Source organism: Bemisia tabaci, chromosome 7 (genome assembly GCF_918797505.1).
Source record: "Bemisia tabaci chromosome 7, PGI_BMITA_v3".
Classification (NCBI taxonomy): Eukaryota; Metazoa; Arthropoda; class Insecta; order Hemiptera; family Aleyrodidae; genus Bemisia; species Bemisia tabaci.
In genome coordinates, this window is record NC_092799.1 from 8656854 (window position 1) to 8677443 (window position 20590).

At 38.2% G+C, this 20590-nt stretch overlaps 1 protein-coding gene across 1 annotated transcript; it reads left to right on the plus strand.

Annotated features, from left to right (window-relative positions):
- The first annotated feature begins 25 nt into the window (after positions 1-25).
- Positions 26-20269, plus strand: Tbc1d15-17 (TBC1 domain family member 15/17). Its single transcript, XM_019044957.2, has 11 exons — positions 26-438; positions 2121-2213; positions 3069-3162; positions 4148-4322; positions 4879-5078; positions 8789-9024; positions 10036-10234; positions 10742-10959; positions 13190-13384; positions 14780-14896; positions 16949-20269. Exons 1-11 carry the CDS (start codon positions 382-384, stop codon positions 17231-17233), a joined length of 1869 nt encoding a protein of 622 aa, XP_018900502.2. The 5' UTR covers positions 26-381; the 3' UTR covers positions 17234-20269.
- The last annotated feature ends 321 nt before the right edge of the window (positions 20270-20590 follow it).

A 20590-nucleotide genomic window follows, 5' to 3' on the forward strand; every position in this document is an offset into this window, starting at 1 on the left:
CTTTAATCGTTTCCACTTTCGAGTACTTAGAACTGAATCACTAATTTCCCAAAGTTATTCAATATCTTATCTCCTGCTAGAATCAAGTGGAAGAGCGAATCATTTGTGTCCCGTGAACTCCATAGTCTTTGAACATTGTGCAGTGAATTTCAGTGGAAGAACTCCTTTGTTCTCTCTGTATCCGTAAGTGTTTATCTCCTCCCTCAAGCTCCTCTGGAGTCCTGCCCTGTGCTTTAATTGTAGGTACAAATTTACCTACCATCATGCTTTTTTAGCAGGTAACGACTCGTAACTGACTTTAGCCAGTACATTCAAGATCTTCGTAAATTCCACACACTTTCTAGAATGCTACATTTGTGATTCGTAGACTCCCCTGCAAAGATGAATTCTCCTGAACGGGAAACAATGCAGGTTCCAGGACAACCATCCGTTGGAGTCGTAAGTTGAATTCTTCACTATCCTCTTCCCTACTTTAAGTACCTACAAAACAAGTGAAAGGAATCTATTAACCCTATGGATGTTCTCCATGCATAGTCTGGGTTGCAAACTTGTTTCCTGGTGTACTAAATGCATTCTATACCTAAAGGAATGTTGTCTGAATATTGCCGCACCATCGCTTAAGACCTTAAAATATTGAGAGTGAGGTGTCCAAATCCTTAATGTGGGGTGTACACCATTCAACGTAAACGGCATAATAACCTTGGCTTCTCAGGAACGAAAGTTCACTTTGATTGAAAAAGAACCAAATTTTAAACGTCAGAGATTACCAGTTCAAATTTTAGAGAATTTGAAAGTTAATTTAATTATTGTACTTTTGGTACACACCTAGTTGGAAGAACTTTAGAATTGGTCATCCTTATCAATGTGTGGATCCTGTGAAGTAGGTTAGGTTCTATTCAAAACAAGGTGTGTCATCTAAATAAACTCATCGAATGCTGTTTGCTTCTTCCGTTCATTAAACATAGGTCAAAGATCCCATCAACCTCCAGAGACCAATAAGCGCCAGGTAGAAATTTCAGTCCCCAAAAATGACAGTAATTGTTTCAAAATTTTTCTGCAACATAAGGGAATAGAGGAAATGCTTTCTTACCTACCATGACAAGTAGGAAATAAATTGGAACACTGTATCAACATCTGTGAATATCAAAATCTACATAATATCTCTCAAATGCTGATATGATACTCTGGCTGTTGCGTTCTTTCGATGCAATATGAACAGCTGGAGTGTCAAACTAACGACTGATGGTTGTTTTGCAGATTTCTAACACTCGAAAATGTCAATTTGACATTCTTTTTATTTTTCTCTGTGCATCATCTCTTTTGAAACTTATTTATTTCAAGGCAAGTTTCAAGGTCATCTATGCTCCTTAGCCTGAATGAAAGTCTGTTAGAGCTTGCTCATCGCACATTAAGACAAAAGTCACTCTCTGATTCTTTACCTGGATTCAGCATCATTCAGTAGGTTCATCCATACCATCAGATTGCACTGTTGGGGAGTGTTGATGTGCACACGATTTGGCCTTTGTCTGAATGAGCTCTATTCAAACACCATGGTAAAAATTGGCATAGTGAATGCAAAAATTTATTCTTGACATTTAAGGAGAGCTGTTGTCATTGTAAAGGCTTTCAAACCTGTATGAGTTTAACCCATTCGCCTCATATGACGAGTGTACTCTTCAGCGCTTGCCCAGGACTTATCTCAGCTGAAAAGTTTACTCGCAATATCTGTCGGCGTTGCGACGCTCAAGATGCCCATTATTGGGAAAGCATAAAAACATGATCCAAATGATCGCGTAGCAATGCCGATAGATGCCGTAAATTAACTCGTTAACTGAGATATGTCCTGCGCGCGCGCTGAAGAGTATACTCGTCCAATGAGGCGAATGGGTTAAGCACGGAGACGAGTGCAGTTCCCATTCACCGAAAAATGGCACCCATCGAATGGTTGGTATATACAGTGCTCTGAGTTCATCATTTAAAGATGCGACAAAAGCTCTCCAATTTCTGTCACAGCACTGTGCACTTAGTGGTTAAGTATACCTCAAGATCTCTCTTTTTCTTGAAGTCTAGATCAAAATATTTGGTAGTGTTTTAAAGTTTAGTTTTTTTTAATATCCTAGGAGCTGTTTTCACAAAATGGAGTTGTCATGAGAAATCAAGCATCCAGAAGTAATGAAGATGTCTGCCCTGGGACTTTAAGAATCGTGCAATATGTAAGTTTATCTGTAACTTCCTGTGGACATTACTATTTTATTAATTTATTTACTGATTGAAAGAATAGACGGGCTAAAAACCCAGCCTACAAGAGAACTTGCATCGAAATCACAACTTTAAACAATACAATATAACAAAATACAAGTTAAAAGATATAGCATTACATCAAAATAGAATAACAAAATAACCACTTAAATGTATCCGAAGCCCTCGCCTTTGCTTAGAATTTAAATCGAACCACATCTAAACAGTGTTGCAGCTTCAAAGGCAGGTCATCCCAGTACTGAACCAGTCTGCAGCCAGGAGAGAAAAATGGAAGTTGGTTCTGGAATGCCTCTCTAGAGACCCTTAAGAGATAGCCAACATCCCTAGCCTTAAACTGCCCTAGTAACTTAAAATGAAATTAAAACCTGTTTACTTCTTAACTTAAAGCTGAAAACCAAGTCGAAATATTTGTGAAGAGACAAGGCTGAAGAAACAGAAAGCTAGCTAGAAATTTTCATGTAATCATTGTTGTAAACAGACAGAAGTAGGTGATTTTAAGGACAAAGTGGCGGCAATGTTGAGGCGACTACAGCTTTAAGATATTATTCCGAGTCTAATTACCAAGTATAAGAAGACTGAACCACCATTGCAAAAATTAAAGGTACGAAAGGTATGTCCAAGGTACGAAATAGTGGAAATTTGAAACTTCCTTTTTACTGTTTTAATAAAACATAGATTTCTGGAAGAATTGTCAACTGCAAAATCCACATTTTATCGGGAACACAAAAATCAGAACGGAAAGTAGTCTAGATACATCGGTCAATAAGTAAGTGAAATATAAATAAAACCAACGTTTTCTTGTATTTCAGAGTTCAGGAAAATGTTTCGAATGGCATCCCGCTGTTTCTGTGTCTTCGGAGGAAGGTGACTGGGCTGTTGTCAGCAAAAATGATAGTAATAGTGGTGAGTGCTTCTTCGTTTATTTTTTTTTCATATTTTACAAAAATTTAATTAGGTACTGCCTTTTTCATCATATTATATTGCAGATGCAATCTTGAAAAATGCTTACTTTTGAGTTTTTTAAGACCTTGAATGTGTATGATTCTCAGGAAAGGGCCCAGGAAGGGCTTGAATGTTATCCTGTAGCAACAGTTAGCGACAAATTCTTGTTGTATGCACAGAAATGATAGTGCTTAAGAGAAGCATAAGGGGAAAAAACCTGACGAAATCCTTATAGTTGATTCAAAATATAATAGGGAGAGAAAAGTGGGTTGCTTTTTTTTTTCAGAAGTCGTACACACCCACATGTTTTTCCAAGCATTTCATATGGTGACTCTTCTTCACATTGGAAATTGGTGGAAAAATTGCCCAATCTTGGCGGCCTTGTAATTCGGAGAAGTAGCGGTTGTTCAGTCAAAATTACTGACCAATCACCTGCCGAGTTTTCCAGTTGAAAGTGAGTTTATCACCTCAGACAGGTTTTTGACCTGGTAGTCTAGAGTTGGACTTGGGTAACAAAAGGTCTTGTTTTAGCGAAGTCTCAAGTTTGGTCCCCACAATATGTCACCAAAAGAAAGGCTTAAGAAGCAAAACAAACACAAATAACTTGTGGCTTAACAACCACAATTATAGATACACAGAAAGTTTCAAGTCACTGTTGAAGTAAGAATCAGTTGATCCCTGAGCTGGCAAATCTATATTTTAATATAGGAATGCTCTCATTATTGTATGAGCAACTCACAAAGATGATTCTTTTATTTTCAACTCCCACTAAAGTCAAAATTGGGAGTTTTGTGTCCAGTAATATCTCAGAGAAGGTCCAGACTACTTTCTTCTGCTTAATGAAGTTTAAATGTCAGTCTCAATTTTCTTTGGTTATGGATTTTTCTTCTTTTTTGCATGTACATTGCCATTTTTTCATTAAATGAACTATGCCTTGTGATTTCAGACGATACAATATCTTTTGACGTTACAAGGATCAAAGAATATCGTGTACACCCAAAGAACAAACGCAAGATCGTCTTTACGTTAAGAGATCCCAGAGAAATTTATGGAGCCGTGTTCCAGACAGATAGTGTCGATAGTCTTGTAGCCTACATCAGACAATTTTATCGCACAAGAAGGTATTTTTCTAAGTCTTTTCGCAGCTCCTGTTGCTGCACATTTCCTTTGAAACCTGTCAGTAATGAATCTAAAGAAAGTTGGAGGAAGGGTACGGTATATTGTAAAGTTAAATGGAACAGACTAAAGTAATCCTCTATTAGAGAGATCTCTCAGCGGGAGAGAGGCTTCTCTGGAAACTTTTGGCGAAAGTAACCCCTGCAGATTAAAATTTTAAGCAGGTTCCAGCTTGAAATTTGCAAACGGAGCTCACATCTCTTTTTAAAATATATGTAAAAATGGCTCAATATAGAAGGAAGAATTTTAAAAATAAAAATTATGATATAAAGAATAAGTGCTCTTATTTTTATGACCAGTTTTACTTGGTGGTTACTACTTTGAACCACTGTTTTGAACTTGTATTTTCAAAAGAGGTTTTTTAATTTATTTTTTTTTTAAATATTACCTACTTTTTTATTGGAATTTCATTTAGTTTTTGTCATCTTAAACATTTCTAGGTATTTCTTTTTTCAATTTTTCTTCACTTAATTTTTTTTTTCTGTTGGGTTTTTGCTCTAGGTCTACTCGGGACCATCATACCTACAAAATTATTGAAGAAAGGACGGAAAGAACAATACAAAAATCTTTCTGTGACCTAGAATTTGACTTTACTCGTGGCAAATCTTCCAATCCAGCTGACAGTGTTCGGCGGCTCATCAGAGATTTCCGTCAAAAACCTATTCAAACAGCCCTAGAATCTGCTGCAAAGATTGCTGATCGTAAGTTCTTAATACCTATCTTTGTTTGTTTCAAGTGTATCGATTTTTCACACTTTAAAAGACGTATGAATGAGGACCTTTCCAACCAAACAGCATATACCAATGGCGAAGTTGCCAAGATTGTGTAACCTCTCAATAATTTTAATGATCTACAAGACAGGGTGAGAATAACGCATCCAGGCGTGCAAAACCTCTGCGATCGGAGAACTGTTCCGGTCATGATCAGTCGTGATGAAAAAGGGAAGGCTGCCGGAAAAGGGTTTTTGAATTGTGAAAGCTGCTTAAAGGAGTTTTGAAAATATAGAGGCACGCGAAAGGGGGGGGGAAATGTAAAAGCAGCATTACTTTTTGTGAAAGAAACTATCAAACGCCTTATTCGTTCTGATGGAAACTCTTAGGAAATGCAGTTTGCATTTATTCTCAAACAAACTCTGTCCTATTCCTTTTTCATTCAATTCTCTCGCTCACAGAATTCAGTTTTCCCTCTCTTGTCTTCTTTCTTATCTCTTATCAATGAAGAGAAATCATTACCTCCTGATGATTCTTGTGATATGTAATCAATATTTATTCCTCAGCAGTGTGTCCTTTGTGTATGAGAGCAGATCTTATCATAACAGAGATCTCTTTCTTCATGATTACCGTATAGCTCCGCAGATAAGACGCACTTTTTTCCCCATTTTAAGCGCCCAAAATCGGGGGTGCGTCTTATACGCGAAACTCGTGCAAATTGCATACCTCACAGGCGCGCCTAAGCAGATAATCGTTCCCCCTGGCCCCTCCTTGCTATATCTCACAACCCCAACGCGTACCATCCTCTTATCTCTATAAACACACTGGTCTGAGTCTAACTGAACGATAGTGACCCATTCCTGCCAACCGACACTCTTTTTTTGCTTTTGAAGGAGTGCAAACAAAGCATAAATTGCCCAACGCATGCCTTCTTTGCAAAACCGCGAACGTAAACACCTTTTTCGACTCGCAATCTGACCAGAGCTAGAATTGAATCTGGCCCATGGTGGGGGGAAGCGTCAGGAAATAGGCCGCGTCTCCTTCGATTCATCGCCATCGAACAATCGAAAGTGGCCACCTGTTGACAAGGTCAATGGCTCACTGCATTTTCGGCACGCGCCGCATGCAGCGCTGGCGCGGCGCAGCGGAAGACATGTCAATCGCCCACTCAATCCCCGCTGTTATCGCAATTTTAATCTCCCTTTCTTAAAGATTTGAGCTTCCTTTGAGGAAAGATCCTTTTTGCTTTAATTCTTTTTTCGTATCAATGGCTCTGCCTTTCCCTCTTTTCAAACTCGACGCTGCTGCTTTGAGAAAGGGTACAGTAGGGGGTGGGGTTGGGACGATGACCGCGGGTCTTAATTCAAACAATCGGCGTGATTTCACGCCTCATTAGGTGTTGACACCCTCCCTTTCTTTTATTAACCTATGCAAATTAGGCTTCATTCCTTTGTTTACCTAATCATCCCTTATCATTGTTTACGTTTCCGGTGGTTAAACGACGCGATCTTTGATCTTTGGTTTTTGATTGTATTTATTGCTGTGAATGCGAATTATTAATTAACCATGGTTAATAGACGGCATCCGCACACCGCGGGTGAAAAATTAAAAGCCATCCGGTTGTCCGAGGAACTCAAATCCAATCGCAAAGCTGCAGACCGTTTAGGAATCAATGAGTGTCTCATCCGAAAATGGAAATTGCAAAAACTACAATTAAAAAAGACGAATAACCAGAGAAGAGCTTTTCGCAAGGGAAACCCCAAATTCGTTGAGCTGGAGGAAAAATTAAGTGAGTATATATTGGAGCACAGAGCAAAAGGTCATTCCATTTCCTGCGCCATGATCCGTATTCATGCTATGAGGCTCAAGAGAGAAGTATGCCCAGATGTACAGTTTAAGGCTAGTCGAGGTTGGCTTTATCGCTTTTTCAAACGACAGGGTTTTAGTGTGAGGCGACGAACGACCATGTGTCAAAAATTGCCGGCTGAATTTGAGGATAAACTCCTTGAGTTTCAAAAGTATGTGATTAAGAAGCGTAAGGAAAACAAGTACATCTTATCACAGATTGGGAACGCAGACCAGACTCCTGTCTACTTTGACATGCCGTCTAGTACGACTGTCGACAAAAAAGGTGCGAAGAGCGTCTCCGTAAAGACAAGCGGCGGGGAAAAACAACGCTGCACCGTCATGTTAGCTGCTACGGCTGATGGGCGTAGGCTTCCCCCCTACATCATTTTCAAGCGGAAAACTCTGCCCAAAAACGTCATTTTTCCGAGAACCGTCATTGTCCGCGCAAATGAAAAAGGATGGATGCATAACGAGCTTGTTGAGGAGTGGGTGAAATTAGTTTGGGAGAAGAGGCCGGGAGCACTTTTAAGGCTACCCTCCATGATTGTGCTTGATAGTTACAAAGGGCATCTGACCGAAAATGTCAAAGATCGGCTCAAAGGTCACAAATCCGATCTAGTCATCATCCCTGGAGGTATGACTAAGATGTTACAGCCGCTGGATGTTTCGGTCAATAAGCCCTTTAAGAAACACCTACAAGACTTTTGGGCCGATTATATGGTGAAAGAGGTGCACGATTATACAGCTTCTGGCCGACTAAAGAAGCCATCCCTCCTCACGATCGTCAATTGGGTTGAACGAGCATGGAACCTCATACCTCAGCCACTCATCGAGAAAGCTTTTAAGAAATGCTGCATAAGCAACGCCATGGATGGGACCATAGAGAAAAAAAAGGAGGTGTTTGCATTTCGGGCATCTTGGAATATTTTGATGACTTGATGACGTAGGTGGGTACAGCTAGGTACAGGGACGTCCCCTTCACACTGTACCCACCTACGTCATCAAGTCATCAAAAAATTCCAAGATGCCCGAAATGCAAACACCTCCTTTTTTTTCTCTATGGGATGGGACTGAGGATGACATGTTATGGGAGGAGGAGTATCGACTCCACGCTGCCGCTGATAACGAGGAGCCGAGTGCAATAGCAGGTGCCGGTGATGACGACAGCGACCTTGCGCAACCGAGTGTGACTGGAGGAGGGGAGCATGCCGATGCCGATCCCAGTTCCGACTCCGACGCTGAGTCAGTGGCTACCGGCGAGTCAAGCGATGATGAGTATGACACGGAGTGCGAGGCGGAGAGCGACTGAAACCGTCAATGATCCTCTTTCATGTAAATTTTAGAAAATAAATTTGGAAATCAAGAGATTTTTCCCAGGAATGTTGTTTGTTATTTCTTTCTTCTCCTTTGCATTTTTCCATCAAAAACCGCGTCTTATACGCGAGTATTTATTTTTTTCTTTTTTTGCCCCCTCAAAATCCGGGGTGCGTCTTATCTGCAGGGGCGTCTTATCTGCGGAGCTATACGGTACACATTGTGCCGTTTATACTTTTTTACGCTTCCTTTTCAATTTTATATTATGGACTTATTTTCAGTGTGGTGCGGTATTAACAATTAAAATTGCCTCATATGGTTAGGAAACTGTTGACTATCTGTGAATTATTGACTCAATGATCTTGAAACAACTAGTGCTTTTTATTTTAATCTCATATAAATGATGAAGACTTCTCAAAAATTGATTTGAAGAAATTAAAAAAAAAAAAAAAAAAAAAAGGAAATGATATCAGCGGTTGATTGATAGATCATGGTTTCTCTACTCTTTATAATTGCTAACAAGAACCTTTTTCAACCAGTTTATAGGTACGAAAATGGAGCCTTATCCTCAGAAACCCCAGAGATCTTGTCACACAGCGAGGAGAGTGTTTCGATAGCCGATGAGTATCAAATTGTAAGCCCGACAATCAAATTGCCACCTCGAGAAATCTTATCCCGTGGAAATCCTCTTTCCTATGAACAATGGCTTCAGTTCCACGATGCGCAAGGTCGCATCACTAATTCTGAGTTAGTTAAGAAAATCATCTACCAAGGGGTGAGTGATCTATTTTTTAGTTCTTTTACATTTATGTAAGGAGATTTTTTTTCCAGCTGTAGACAAGTTTAATTTTACAACTAAATACTCCAACCAAAACTTTTCTAAACTTCTTATTGTGATTAAAATATTACTACAACATAAGAATTCATATCAATAAAAAATTATTGTTGTATCGTATTGGACCACTACATACTGTACGAATTTAAGCCCTCTGATATAAGTTGCCTCTTTAAAATTACATGAAGTATACAATTTGTGCAAAAAAAAAATTACTGAAATCTACTCATGATTAAGATACAAATACTAACTTTTTCTTTTATTACGTATTTCGAAACATGTGAATTTCCCACTCATAAGAAAAATCCTAGACTGCATGAATCAAATCATGTACCACAAAGGTTTTGGCAGGCTTCTTGATGGAGCTGTGTTCCTTCTCTGCTCTGTGTTGTTTGCAATGTAAACATCAAGCAACAACAGAGCCAAAGCACTTAGCTTAAGAGAGCTGTATTTTCATACCGCATTTTTTGTTTTGGTAATGTTTTATGTGTGATTTAATTCCAAAAGATTATGGTTTTCTTTATGAGCTGGAAGTTTTAATTAATTCATAGCAAAACATCAGTATCTTGGTCAAGAGTTACTACCAATATTTTTGTTGCATGAATTGAAACATGAAACGCTCTAAATGGAATTTTGACGAAAAATTATTCTGTATTGCTCAAATTCACACTTCGTCCAGTGGACCATTAAATGAATATGACCTTTTTATTCAAATATGAGTAATACAGCAACATTTTATTTACGTAAAATATTGGTGAAATATAATCCACATGTCTGTTGAAACAAAATAACTATTGACCACCCACATAATAAAAAAAGTTAAACATAAGAAATTATAATTTAACTTAAAAAGTTCAGATTTAAGCTTTGTCGCAAAACCATTCAACATTTTTGAAAATTGTCACCGCAGTCTCTAACATGCTCTGTAAATGTTTTTTTGTTCCTTTTCAGGGTATCTCCAGCAAGCTAAGAGCGGATGTATGGAAGTATCTACTTGGTTATCTCCCATGGGAAGCAACCACAGCCGAGCAAATCGAAATAAGAAATAGCAAAGAAAAAGAATACAATAGAATGAAATTGCAGTGGCAGATGGTAACGCCTGCCCAAGAAGCAAGATTTTCAGATTTTAGGGATAGGAAGAGCTTAATTGGTAAGTTTTTTTGTTTGTTTTCAATTATTTTTTGTTCAATGCATGTGCTTACTCTCCATATACTCAAACTCCGAAATCTTGGTTGAATGCCCTTTTTTTTCTATCATAACTATCCATGGAAAAAAGGATAGCAGCCTCAGTCCATGGAGGAAAACTTTTCAGTAGAGTTAATTTTGTCAAAGTGATTCTAGATTTCAACAAAAGATTCTCTACCATCCCAAAAAATGAGTTCTGAGGAATGCAGTTCATTTTTGTGCCAATGGAGGGCATAAAGTCACATCGCATTACAGCAGCGTTGCATTCTGAACATGGTAAATTCGTATTTTGAATAGTTTTTCTTTGAAACTATGTTTTTTGAGCCGTAAACTTCAACCCGCCTCAACTCCAGCACAGTTTGGAGATTTTGGGGGAAATCTTTTTCTCCCTGCTAAACTTTTTGTCGCATCACAGTCATAACATCCTTTATTTTATCGTAAACTAATTTGATGAACTCCTTATCGTTTGCAGAAAAAGACGTAAACAGGTGTGACAGGAGCCTAGATTTCTATGCTGGTGAAAATAATTCAAACCTGAAATCCTTGCACAACATTCTGATGACGTACATCATGTATAATTTTGACCTCGGTTACGTCCAGGGAATGTCGGATCTTCTCGCTCCGATTCTTTTTATAATGAATAACGAAGTCGATGCCTTCTGGTGCTTCTCGGCCTTCATGGACAAAGTGGTAAGATAAGACTTTTATTGGCTCTCTACCTCATGTGTTCCTGCCGGAGTGTCAGGGCCTTTCTCAATGTGAGGCCTTGTCTCCACGGGACGTTTTCATGGGATTTGTCCCAAGTTCGAATCGCAGGAATGAAACTTCTGGGATTTTTCCCAGTTACCGTCTCCACGGGACGGGGCTCATACAGTCCTGCGACTAGTTTTCGCGGGAAGATAAATTGGTTAAAGTCGAGTATTTAATCGGGATTAAAATAATAATTGCACTCAATTGACAATTAGACACATTATTTTAACTAAACAAACATTAACAATGTAGTAATGAATAAAATATCGCACAATTCGTTTTCACTTCTTCTTCTTCTCTCAGTGGGTCCTAGGGGTACAAGTACCATACTTGGTACTGGGAAAAATATTGATTAACTCAATATTTTTCCCAACTTCGTAAGTGAGATTTTTCCCTGGGACAAATCTCGTGAAACGGCTCGTGGAGACAAGGCCTCACGTGTTCCTGCCGGAGTATCAGGGCCTTTCTCAATGCGAGGGAAGAATTTTTGATCGGATGTAGATGAATTGATCAGATTCTAACTGTTGAATAAGCAATCAAAAATTTACCCATTTTTTCATTGCATTAATCAAAAGTATTTCTTTAGCTGAGCTCACAATGGGCCTGTTGCAAACTTTTGCCAGAGCAAAAACAAGAGTTGTTCCATGTAGATAATGTCTCAAAAATCATGATGAACGTTTAGGCAAACTCTGAAATGCACTTCTAACTTCACAATCTGCATAGGAAATTTGTGTTTTTTTAAGCTTCCCGCTTCACAAAGGATACTACGGCACAGGTGAGCATTTCGTTAGAGGAGTCGTTCCATTTAATCCCTGCTCAAAATGGCGGATGCTTCCGCGTGCAAGTTGAGGAGAGCATGAGGTCAATCAAGGTGGATATTTATTAAAGCGAGAAAAATGTGAAAGTAAACACGCTGATTGTTATCATGTGGTTGGAATTATCGGCCCATCACATGTGTTTTGGCGAATGCGGGTTGACTATGTTGAAAATTGTGTGGTATCCTTGTGAATAGGGGTTGGGTGGAATGACTCCTCCAACGGAATGTTCACCCGTGCCGTGGTATCATCTTGAAGCGGGAATATCAAAAAAACGCAAAAATTCTTACGCTAATCGTGAAGTAAGGAGTGCATTTCAGACCTTGCCGATGCGCTTATCGTGATTTTTGAGGCACTTCCTTTTTTTTGCTCCAGCAAAAGTCTGCAACAGGCCCATTGAATCAGTTTCTGTTAGATGGGTTAAGGCCAAAAACTCATGAGCCCTAGCGTCCTGCTTAATTAGCAAAAGCCAGGGCTCCTCAGTTCTTGGACTTATGCCTGTCCAACAGAAACCGATTCAATTACCATCCCAATTTTTTGGATGACCCCACAGAAAAGAAAATTCATTCAAAATTGCTAAATATTGGCGCAGAAAAAAAGCTAGACTGAGTCGCCTGCTTGAAAGTATGAAAAGTCATGTTTACAATGCTAGCAGAATCTTTTGTGGGAGATTGCGGGGGCTCAAAATTTGTGTGAGATTTGAAGTTGAGTGTTGCAATCTTGAGCTCAACTATTAGCGTACTCTTGGAGTACACCATTTCTGACATATAAAGAGGATGCATCGATTATGACTGTTGGTCATTTCACAATCGAACAGAATAAAAGAGGGTTTTCTCTCATTTTAATTGTGCGCTAATAACATTTATGCTCTTTGCATAGTTTTGTGTAGCATAAATTCACATTATCCCATAATTACAGCATTAACCTGACCTCCAACGCCATTTAAACAATCTGAGGAGGGTACGGTGATAATAGGTAGGCGCTGCTTCTAGTTATCTTGTTTTTGTGTGGACATTTTTCAGTTTAGCAAGTGGCTCTATCCAAAAGTTTTTGTCGTTCCCAAAGGAACAAGCATTTTAGCCTAACTACGAAGACCATTTTTTGGGAGATTTTAATGTGCTCATCATTTAACTTGGGCCAAAAGTATAGGGAACAGTTATTCGCTGAACAATCTCTCCTGCAGCCTAATTGTTGAAATTTATGTTGGCTTGACGAGAATTGAAAATTGATATATTACAAGGCGCAGATAGGGCTATGTCTTGTCTTATCCTGTCGACATAGCCAGTTAAAGTTTCAACAATCAGGCTGCTGGGCTGAACTGACTCAATGATCATGACTGATTTTGTTTTTTTCAGGCATCAAACTTCGATGTTGATCAAGCTGGCTCTAAACGACAGTTACTTCACTTGCATGAGCTGTTATCTGTAATGGATCCAAAGTTTGCCGAGTATTTGAAAAATCTGGAGCCTGGATACCTGTTTTGTTTCCGATGGCTTCTAGTCATTTTCAAAAGGGAATTCTCTTACGATGATACCATGACGATTTGGGAGGTAAATTTTTTCTTCTTGTAAAATGCAATCAATATAATTCTCTCCGGGTCTAATTGCATATGTTGGATTTCTTTTCCTACATAAAGTTTCTCACTAATAATGATAGAGTTTGACATAATGAAAGTGAAACATATCTGTCGTGTGCATGAGATGTAGCAAACTGAATAGCAAGGTCTCCACTGCAGGGAAAATTTGAAATTGTTAAGGAATTTTAATAGGTAGGTAAGCGAAAAAAAGGAAGTGTTAGAGAAAATGATAAAAGTGTCGGGAAAACATTTACTTTCATTTACTTTCTAGAATTTGTATGACATTTTGAACAACTGATGTTAAGTGTTGGGATTTAAGAGTGACGATTTTTAATCATCCTGCATGGCATCAAATGTTAAGGAATTTTACCAAAATTTATGAGGAAAATACCAGTGAGTTTCATTCTGTAAATTCTGTTGGTAACCCTGTAAATATGATTTTGATTAGTGAAGTTTCTCAGAAATCATGCTGAGCACACTAAAAAGTTTAAAGTCCTTACTCTAAAGCACAGTTTGCATTGTCCATACCAAGTACTTTTAAATTTCCAAAGCCTGTGAATACTATCCCTATTCATGGGCAACCAGATCTGTTGAGAGCGAGATGTGAGAATGCCTAACTTTATTAAATGTACAAGCTTGTAAACTGTCAGTAATTTCCTTGCCTAGAAATTCAATCCTTTCAAAATAAATTTTTTCAGTAGAAATGGCAGAAGACCAATGCATACTAACAATGAAAATCTTACATGCAATAGATAAATAGTAGCTTGAGAGATTGTTTGTTTAAGTGGGTTCAGTTTTTACACATTCATCTTGGCAAACCCAGTTGCTGATAGCGAGGAAAAATTGCTTTCTGACATCATGAACTGGAAAATTTATTATAGAGACATTGCAAAACGTGTGTTCAGGAGTGGATTCTGGAGTTTTTTTGTACACTTAGCCTAATTTTTGTGAAATTTCTCATGTGTGCTGTTTATTTAGTTTGTTGTATCCTTTTTATTGTAATTCACAATATCCCTTTTGTGCAGGAAACTCATATTACCACTTTTCTTAATATTTTTTATTTCGTGTTAAAGCATGCTTAATTGTTACTATTACCTTGAGTTACGGTTTCATATAGCCTGAATGATTGATTTGCCATGTTATGGAATTTGTTAATGATTCCATGAATATCAGCGGAAGTATGCAACAATTCTTAAAATTGCAGTTTATCGGCAAGAAGAACGAAGAAATTATTAAATTGAAAGAAATAAATTTTAACAGTTATTTTGTTCTTCGTATTGATAAACAGGCTTTCCAATTTTTTATTTCTTCTCTTGAATTTGGTTTCTACCGTCTACTTGGCACTTACTTTCCCTGCATATTTTTCTAGGCTTTCTGGACAGGTATTCCTGGACCAAATTTTCATCTCTTCGTGGGCCTTGCAATTTTAGATACCGAGAAATCTGCCATCATGGACAGTCACTCCAACTTTGCAGAAACTTTAAAAGTAAGTTGTCATTTTTTCAACTCTTCTTGTTTCATTTTCTTTTCTTCCTGTTTTATTTGAAGAAGGCATCCATCATCAGGAAACTTTTTAGTACTCATTGGCCTCATAGCAAGCTCTGTGTCGTCCATGGACATATGCATCTCACAGCTGATTCACTGTGGATAAATCAGGGAACATCAGGAAATTTATTAGGATATTTATTTATTAGGAGAAAGTAAGAAATTTCGAAAGTTTCGAGTTTAGCAACTCCAGCCGGTGCCATTGGAGGCAGCCTGAACTACGTCCGAGTGTCTTTTTTCTTAACTGAATAGGGACAAGCGAAAACCGCTAATGTCCATTTATCCGGTCTTAAGTTTTTCTGAGTTGAAAGTACATTTCGGAGTTAGTTGTAACAACGAAAGTGGTTCTCTTCAGGTTTCCTTAATCCATAAATGAGTCCTTCTATCAATTTTATGGTTGTATCAACTCTTTAAAAGTATTATGAACTAAAAAAAACTCAAGACTGAAAAAATGGACATTAGCGGTTTTCGCACATCCCGATTCAATTTGAATCTGTAGATGTGGAGATTTTGTCCATAGTTTAGCAGAAGTCGGGACAATTAAACAGGGTGTCTACTATCATTATAAACCGGAGAAACCACAGAATGGAGGAGATCTGCAGCCTGATTGTTGGAATTTTTGGTTGTCGGGACGACAGAGATGACATAGGTTAAAAGGCGGAGTGTGATTGGTCGGCCATGTCTTATCGCTGCTTTGTCGTGCCTATGTCGGGTTGAACTCACGACAAGCTAACGGCACCTCTTAAGTTTCCAACAGTAGTCCTTCACTCCACCTGACAAAGGCATGACAAAGCAGCAATAAGATATAGCCGACCTATCACGCTCCGCCCTTTGATCTATACCATCTTTGTCGTCCCGACAAACAAAAAATTTCAACAATCAGGCTGCTGATGTCATTAGGAAAATTCAAGTAAATTGGAAAAAGATCAGTAAAGTCTGAAAGCATCAAGCAATTTTCAACCGCATGTAGTTTGCGGCTGAAAAAAGTGACTTTGATTCAGTTGATTAAACATGTTGGTTTGTTAATTAAAGCAAGTCTCAATTTATTCGTGCAAAAAATAAATAAATTTTATTCAAAATATGGAAGTAGTAAGTCAATATGGAATTAGTAAGTCAAGAAAATATCAAGAAAGTCCAAAACAAAATTCTATTGGACACTTCATTGAAAAGAGAAAAATCCAAGTAGAAGTTTTGCTTTAAAGTCAGAGACGGCAGGGAATTCGGAAATTTTTCCAGAGGAGTCAGGGAAAAGGAAAAGAAAGTCAGAAAATAGGTAATTGAAGAAGCATTGAATTAACCGTATCAATCAATGACATTCAGATTATTTGTTAACTTGCTCCATGCATAAAATTAACAAAAGTATGATCAAAGACCTGATGACGTGGTGCATGAAATTTCTCAGGGTATTTTCTGAGCTGCAGTATCTGCTCAATCTTGAGGAAGAAAAACATCTCAATCGGCTCACAACGATAATACAGAAACAACTTTAAGTGGGACTAAGGCTACAGAAAATGAAAGAAAGCCATTAAATAAAAAATCTGGGATGTCTCGAGGAGATTACACCCACATTTTCAACCAGCCAAAAAAAAAAATAAAATTGAGAAGGATCACACTGCGAGCCTCACTGCTGTTATTGTGAGACTCAATTTAATCTTGAATACATAGGAGTCTTGTATTTTGACAGTCATCATTACTTATTTGCCAATCTGCACGGTTTTATCATTACCTAAAATCTGATTCTAGATAAGCCAAAAAAAAAAAATTAAGAAGGATCACACTGCGAGCCTCACTGCTGTTATTGTGAGACTCAATTTAATCTCCATTTTTGGAGGATAATCTCAAGTGGAAAGAAAAATTTCCTCTAGTTTTATAGAACATGGTTGAATAGAAAAAAACAAATCTGTAAGGATCAAACGACAAAAATCATGTTTTTGCCCTTCCTTATCCATGCTCTCAAAAGTATTTTCACCCTATTCTGTCTTTCTCTTTTCAGCACATAAACGAACTAGCCATGAAAATCGATGTCAATTCAACTCTAAGCAAAGCCGACGCTATTTACCGTCAGTTGCTAGCAGCGGAAGTGTCCCTGCCTGACCCAATCAGAACAATCCTAGGATTGGAACCCCTTCAAAAGGAGCCAAACCCGCTGTCGGATAGTGAAAGTGATGCAGAAGATGCGCCAAACTCGAGTCCAGGACATTGTAACAATGGCCTATCTCAGTCCTTCAATGATGACCAGTTCGACATCGATACTGCAATCATGCTGAATTATATGTAAAGTGAGTCAACGATTCTCGGATTTGTGCGCTCTTTCAGCAAGGTTCCAGGACCTAGAAAAAATTAGGTAACCCGGAGCCCATCAGAAAGTTGGTTTCAAAAAGTAAGAATTTTTGCTCTTTCAATTTTGAGACCATTTAGTGTTGAATATAGTGGTTTGCTATGCTCTTGCATTAACAATTAAGTTGAAAAAAATCAATATTTTTGCTCTGTACTCCAGAGAAAAATGTATAGAGTTCCTAAAAAATCTAGGATAATAAGAGGAAACCTCTAGATTTTCATCTAGATCATTGGATTCACAGGGATTTCATCGGATCTCTCTTTGAAAGGGCAACTAGACAAGGTCTGACAACAAGGCTGAGTTTATCTGATAAACGGTTGCACATCTATGCAAGCAAGTAGGCATGTTTTAAGGTTCAGACCCTATAAGGATTCAACCTGAAATTACTTCTGTACTTGACAGTTTCCCTCGCTTAGCAAGAAAAAAGGACTGATGGATCCCAGTGTCAGAGACACTTTCAGGGAGAACTTTGGACAACCGCGGCGAAACACGACTCCCAGCGCAATCGCCCGTGGGGAGGTTGCCAGATGGACTAAGATGACATAGCTGATCATCATAAGCCCCTCACTTGACTGAGATCTGTCCTTGCATCTAAAATGCAGAAAAGGTAAAAAAAAAAGGGGGGGTATCGGCTGTTAGGGGTTGCGCTTTCGCCGCGGCCGTAGCACAGGAGGCCGCAGTTTGTTGTTGCTTGCGATATTCTAAGTTAGGGCAAAAATTGAAAAAAAAATTACCAGGGAGAGTTACATGTTTAAGGATAATGTTAAGAATAATTTGGGAGGCTGAGCTGAGCCTGAAGGGATCATAGTACGGAATGAACCGACTGTAAACATTAATATAAGAGAGTTTGTAAGTGCAAGTGACCGCATGCAATAAATGGAGTGATAACATTCGTGGAAGATATTTAATCAACGGTATATCGACGATATCTTACGGAAATGAATAAACAAACAGTACAGAAGGAAATAAATAAATAAGAAATGACCCGATGAATGACTAAAAGAACACCTCATAGACTGGTGTAACCACCACACGGCAGTTGGGGCACTGCACCAAGTTATTTCCCCAAGCCTCTCGATGGTGTGTAAGGAGAAATTCGAAACATTGCTGGCAGCAAATCAGGTGTCCACACGGGAAAAAGAATAAGTCTCTCCATTATCGATGAATAATTCTTGAATTCTTTCAGTAGAAAGTTTCAAGGCTGTTGCAATTAAATAAGTAACCATAATCCAGAAAGAAATAAGTAAAAAAACATGATAAAGAAGGAAATAAATAAATAACAAATGACTAGATGAATGACCAAAAGAACACCTCATAGACTGGTGTAACCACCACACGGCAGTTGGGGCACTGCACCAAGTTATTTCCCCAAGCCTCTCGATGGTGTGTAAGGAGAAATTCGAAACATTGCTGGCAGCAAATCAGGTGTCCACACGGGAAAAAGAATAAGTCTCTCCATTATCGATGAATAATTCTTGAATTCTTTCAGTAGAAAGTTTCAAGGCTGTTGCAATTAAATAAGTAACCATAATCCAGAAAGAAATAAGTAAAAAAACATGATAAAGAAGGAAATAAATAAATAAGAAATGACCCGATGAATGACTAAAAGAACACCTCATAGACTGGTGTAACCACCACACGGCAGTTGGGGCACTGCACCAAGTTATTTCCCCAAGCCTCTCGATGGTGTGTAAGGAGAAATTCGAAACATTGCTGGCAGCAAATCAGGTGTCCACACGGGAAAAAGAATAAGTCTCTCCATTATCGATGAATAATTCTTGAATTCTTTCAGTAGAAAGTTTCAAGGCTGTTGCAATTAAATAAGTAACCATAATCCAGAAAGAAATAAGTAAAAAAACATGATAAAGAAGGAAATAAATAAATAACAAATGACTAGATGAATGACCAAAAGAACACCTCATAGACTGGTGTAACCACCACACGGCAGTTGGGGCACTGCACCAAGTTATTTCCCCAAGCCGCTTGGTGGTGTGTTAGGAGAAATTCGAAACATTGCTGAAAGCAAATGAGGTGTCCCCTTGGGAAAAAGAATACGTCCCTCCTCCGATCATTGATGAATAATTCTTGAATATTTTCAGTAGAAAGTTTACCCAACATACCCCCAGGCTTGGAGTCCGTAAGGGTCCAAAAGAACAAGGGGAGAGCGGCGCGTCGGCGGTACGGCGAACTGGAGTGCCTAATTGCGGCTTTCTGCTCAGCAGCAGTTCTATCAGTTTGACACCTCAAATCTAAACGTACCCAAAGTTACATTTTTTTTTCTTTCTTTTTTTTGTAAGTTTAAAAATGTTTTAGAGCTATTCAAATCCACCCGGTAATTTTTTTGACAGAAGTGATCTTACTTCCAAAACACAAAATCAAGAATGAAAATATCATGATAAAATACAGACTTATGATTAGGCCGATTGAAGGGAGAGTTAGACTACATTTTGTCATCAGGAACTACAATTTCTGGCTCATTCTTAAAAACATGTATGTCTTTAAGAATCCTAATGGTACATACGTTGTTGTTAACCCTTAGATGACTAACTGAGCCAGATATTGTAGTGACTAACTGCAAAATGCAGTCCAGTTGCCCAATCTCCCCGACCATTTCTTTCATCAGATGAAATCCATTCATAACTTTACGAAATTGCACACTTTTTCCTCCAATGAGTACCAAAGGAATTTTATTTTTATTGTGTAAGTTTTTAAGTCCACATTTTTGTGATATTATATCATAATTTATTACTTTTATACAGACAACCATCTGTTATATTTGCAATAGATAAGATAAAAAAGACTTTAGTTTTGTAATGAATGTACGTGAATCAATAGTTTGTAATTCTGTAAGAACATTGAAGGAAACACACCAGCACCGTGAAATTTTTTATGTAGAATCTCTTGTTTAATAATTTTGCAGTTTATGTAAAATAAAAATTTTTTCCGACAACATGAAAATTTCGTCTCTCGATCCAACTCATTCTTTTTCCTTCACATCAGTGCAACATTCGCATCGATTTTCTTTTTGTCTTTCCTTCATCAAAAAGCGAAAGAGAGCGGCATGTATTACTCTTTATTTAACTACCTTTATTATTTTTCCAAGACAAAGAAAGTTAAGGAGAAGATATACAAAAGAACAGGGTGTCTAGCATCAGGAAAAACCGGGAAATATCAGGAATTTTGGCCGATCAGGAAAATCGGAAAAATCGGACGTTTTATCAGAAATTTTTCTTACGCAAATCTCCTCAGCGGAGAAAGTCTTACTGCATTTTGCCTACCGTGCCAGGAGTCAAGAAA